Below are 2,249 nucleotides of genomic sequence, written 5' to 3' on the forward strand. Positions count from 1 at the left end.
TTGTTAAACATCTGAGTGGTGCACTACTGCTACTAGTGGTGACAAAGTGTATTACACCTTATTCAAAATCAATGCAGCCCAAAGATAAAACTGTAATTCTTTTGAGGCCCTGAAGGTGGCGCTCGCGGCCCCCAGAGGTTAAGAATCTCTGGCTTATGTTGTGAACATGTTTGTGCAGACGACACCGACTCAGAGCCAACCAGAGACGCCGCTCCAGGCCGAGCTGCTTCCTGAGCTCAGCGGTCCGGCTCAGAGTCCGCCAGCGGAGCACATCGTGACGCCGCCGTCCACCGTGGACACGGCGGCGCTGAGCGAGGAGCCGCTGCCCGGTGAGGACGTGGACCTGAGGTTTGTTTGACAGAAACACGCTCAGATTAAACGTGTCTAAAATCATTGTCTCCTCCCGCCAGTTAAGCCCCTCCCCAAACCTCCCCGCCCCGCCCACATCTGCGCCACCTGCAACAAGGAGTTCAAGAACAGCTACAACCTGCGGCGCCACCAGTCTGTCCACACGGGCATCAAGATGAAGGACCGGGCGGCGCGGGACAAGGAGGACGCCGCCAAGGTGGGACGTCTGGAGAAGCAGACCATCCCCCTGTCCCTCCTGCAGCTCACCCTGCCCCCCCAGGCTCCGCCTCCCGCCCAGGTCATCGCCCCGGAGACACTCCCCCAGCCCATCCAGCTCACCAACCAGGAGGGACAGCCCATCGCCGTCTCCATCGCCCCGGCAACCATCACCCTGGCTGCGCCGCCGCAGCCCATCCAGGCGGCGGTGGTCGTGGTGGGTTCTGTGGAGCAGGTGGGTTTGACGGGACCAGAGTCCGGTTCTGAGGTTCTGTTCACAATGCCATCACGATCGGATCCTTTCAAACTTAGCAGCTGTTAAACAAAATGTTACAGAAAACATCTTTATTCTGAAGACAACTGGCAAAGTACACATGATTTGACACATTTTGTCTCATAACTGGACTATTTTGTTTTAAATTTGGCTCAAAGTGAAACAGGAAGTGACATCAAAGTGGAACTCATTAATAAATTAACTCTGGTCTTTGTTTATTAAAACAAAGTTATTGAAACTTTAACTCTTCATCTCTCTTTCATAGAAACTGTAAATAATCTTAATAAACATCAGATTCTTCTCTATAGTCTGAGTTGTAACAACGCTCTGTTTACATTCAGACATTCTCCTCTGACATCACTTCCTGTTTCTTCACATGCAAATATCTCAACAACCGTTCATCTGAGCGACGTGAAATTTGTTTTGCATCATGTTATCAGTGTTATCTTTCCGTAAATGCATTCACGTTTACTACAAAAAGATGATGCCACAGGCACTTTAACCTGTTCTCCTGCCCACACAGAACCCCCTCCCCCTCCACCTCCCGAGCACCAACCAGGTGAGGAAGAACCACGCCTGCGAGGCCTGCGGGAAGGCCTTCAGGGACGTGTACCACCTGAACCGCCATCGGCTGTCCCACTCCGATGAGAAACCGTACTCCTGTCCCATCTGCCAGCAGCGCTTCAAGAGGAAGGACAGGATGAGTTACCACGTGCGCTCCCACCAGGGCGGCGTGGAGAAACCCTACATCTGTCCGCACTGCGCCAAGGCCTTCTCCAGGTACAGGACCTCAGGGTCCCGTCAGTCCAGACCCGAGACCACCTGAGGTCCGGTGGAACCTCTGTAAACTTCTTTTCTTGTCTCTCAGGCCGGATCACCTGAACAGTCACGTCCGGCAGGTGCACTCCACCGAGAGGCCGTTCAAATGCACGGTAACGCTGTGTTTGTTTGTTTGTTTTCTTTATAAACAACCTGCAGAACTAGAATCACAAATCAAAATCTCTTGATTTTACCTGATCAGACTGAATGAATTAGGGGTGCACGATAACTATCGGACCAATATCATAAACAGAACCCAAAATAAATGAACATACAATATATCCTTAGACACAGTTTACCACCGTTAGACACAGTTTACCATCGTTAGACACAGTTTACCACCGTTAGACACAGTTTACCACCGTTAGACACAGTTTACCACCGTTAGCCACAGTTTACCACCGTTAGACACAGTTTACCACCGTTAGACACAGTTAGCCACCGTTAGACACAGTTAGCCACAGTTTACCACCGTTAGCCACAGTTTACCACCGTTAGCCACAGTTTACCACCGTTAGACACAGTTTACCATCGTTAGCCACAGTTTACCATCGTTAGACACAGTTTACCACAGTTAGCCACAGTTTACCAT

The 2,249-nt window shown here is 50.7% G+C and overlaps 1 protein-coding gene across 1 annotated transcript in view; it reads left to right on the forward strand.

The window, feature by feature from the left end:
• Positions 1-178: 178 nt before the first annotated feature.
• LOC106510761 (myc-associated zinc finger protein) overlaps positions 179-2,249 on the forward strand; it is a gene marked incomplete at its 5' end in the record, with an annotated part of 4,949 nt that continues 2,878 nt past the window's right edge. Inside the window, 4 exon segments of the mRNA XM_013999479.1 lie at positions 179-329; positions 411-799; positions 1,362-1,618; positions 1,707-1,770. Coding sequence (XP_013854933.1) covers positions 179-329; positions 411-799; positions 1,362-1,618; positions 1,707-1,770 — 861 coding nt within the window.

Source organism: Austrofundulus limnaeus, unplaced genomic scaffold (assembly GCF_001266775.1).
Source record: "Austrofundulus limnaeus strain Quisiro unplaced genomic scaffold, Austrofundulus_limnaeus-1.0 Scaffold2307, whole genome shotgun sequence".
Classification (NCBI taxonomy): Eukaryota; Metazoa; Chordata; class Actinopteri; order Cyprinodontiformes; family Rivulidae; genus Austrofundulus; species Austrofundulus limnaeus.